Raw genomic sequence first — 1643 nt, 5'->3', positions numbered from 1 at the left:
ACACACACACACTCTTACTTAAAACACACACACACACAACTGAGTCATCTTTTAAAAAATTTTTTAATTCATTAATAAAAGGAAAGAACTACAGGAAATTCTATTATGGAGAAGTGACATTAGATAAATATATTAACAAGATCTGGCAGGGCTAGAGAAGACAATAGGTATCACATGTCATTCACTAAACTATGAGAATCAAAGTTCTGAAGCCAAGAGACCCATTCATGGCACAAAATGAGTTTGACCTGCATCAGGTAAAACCAAGAGATCTAATACATATCTAAGTATTAAGCAATCAAGAAAATAGAAGCATTAAAAGTGATTGGACTACTATTTATTATTTATTTAAAAAATAATATCATTCTAATTAGGCTCTTGTAATTATAACTTGACAAGTCCCTCTCACATAGATGAGGCCAGGAGAAACTTCCAGGTAACTCCTGAATGCAGGAAACTAAGGTTCCAATCTATGCAATGAAAAACAGGAGCCAAGATATGAAAATGAATATCTTCATAGTCAACTGAAACATTGGAGAAAGAAAAATCCAAACTTATTCATGCAATAACTATTTAAATTTTCTATGCATCATGAAAATTATTTTTCATTATCAATTTCTGTTCCCAAGGTCAAATCTCACTTATTTTACCTCATGCAACCTCCTGAGTAGCTTCTGGATTCCCTGCTTGATCTCCTTGGTTCTCACACCATAAACAATGGGGTTCAGAGCTGGGGGGATGAGGTGGTGCAGGATGTTGAGTAGGATGGGGACATCTGGGGGGATTCTCTTCCTGGCCAGGTTAGTGATGACCAGCACCAGCAGGACTGTGCTGAAGAAGAGGATGAGGATGAAGTGGGAACCACACGTGCTCAGGGCCTTGGCTGCAGCCCCCTCAGCCTTGATCTTCAGCACAGCTTTCAGGATAAAGGAGTAGGAGAGAACAATAAGGATGAGGTCAGAGCCCAGCAGGGTCCAGGCTGCCACAAACTGGTAGAGCTGATTGAAGGTGATGTCATCACAGGAGAGTTTGGACACAGACAGGTTAGTGCAGATGCAGTTCTTGATGATGTTCTCTGCACAGTATCTAAGTCGTGAAGAAAGGACTGGAACAGGAAGTAAAAAGAGGGCATTCCGGGCCATAATAAATACACTAGCCCTAACCACAAATTGGTCAGTGATGATGGACGGATATCGTAATGGATGACAGATGGCCACATAGCGGTCATAGGCCATGACCATGAATGTGCAAGACTCCATGGCAAGAAAGCAATTCATGATAAACATCTGGAGGAAGCAGGCAGAGAAACTGATGGCCCTGAGGTCAAACCAGAAGATGGCCAGGACCTTGGGGATGACAGTGAGGCAGAGCACCATGTCCAGCAGAGAGAGGAAGCTGAGCAGATAGTACATGGGCTCGTGCAGAGAGGCCTCCAGTCGAATGGTGATCAGGAGGGTGGCGTTGGACCCCATGGCCAGAAGGAAGAGGAGGCTGAGGGGCAGGGACAGCCAGTGCTGCCAACTCTGGTAGTTAGGAAAGCAGATGAGGAGGAATTCAGAGACTGAAGCAGTGGAATCGTTGCTGGGTGAGGTCATGTAAAGGGTCCTGTACAAGCTAGAAATTAAAAGTCCCTTAAAATGTAG

General features: G+C 43.3%; 1 protein-coding gene across 1 annotated transcript; it reads right to left on the bottom strand.

The window, feature by feature from the left end:
- Positions 1-641: 641 nt before the first annotated feature.
- LOC105309617 (olfactory receptor 56A4) lies at positions 642-1643 on the bottom strand. The gene has a single exon (XM_011385786.1). The coding sequence runs from the start codon at positions 1593-1595 to the stop codon at positions 642-644; it is 954 nt and encodes a 317-aa protein (XP_011384088.1). The 5' UTR covers positions 1596-1643.

This window comes from Pteropus vampyrus, unplaced genomic scaffold (genome assembly GCF_000151845.1).
Source record: "Pteropus vampyrus isolate Shadow unplaced genomic scaffold, Pvam_2.0 Scaffold802, whole genome shotgun sequence".
Taxonomy (NCBI): Eukaryota; Metazoa; Chordata; class Mammalia; order Chiroptera; family Pteropodidae; genus Pteropus; species Pteropus vampyrus.
This window is presented reverse-complemented; position numbering and strand designations above follow the sequence as displayed.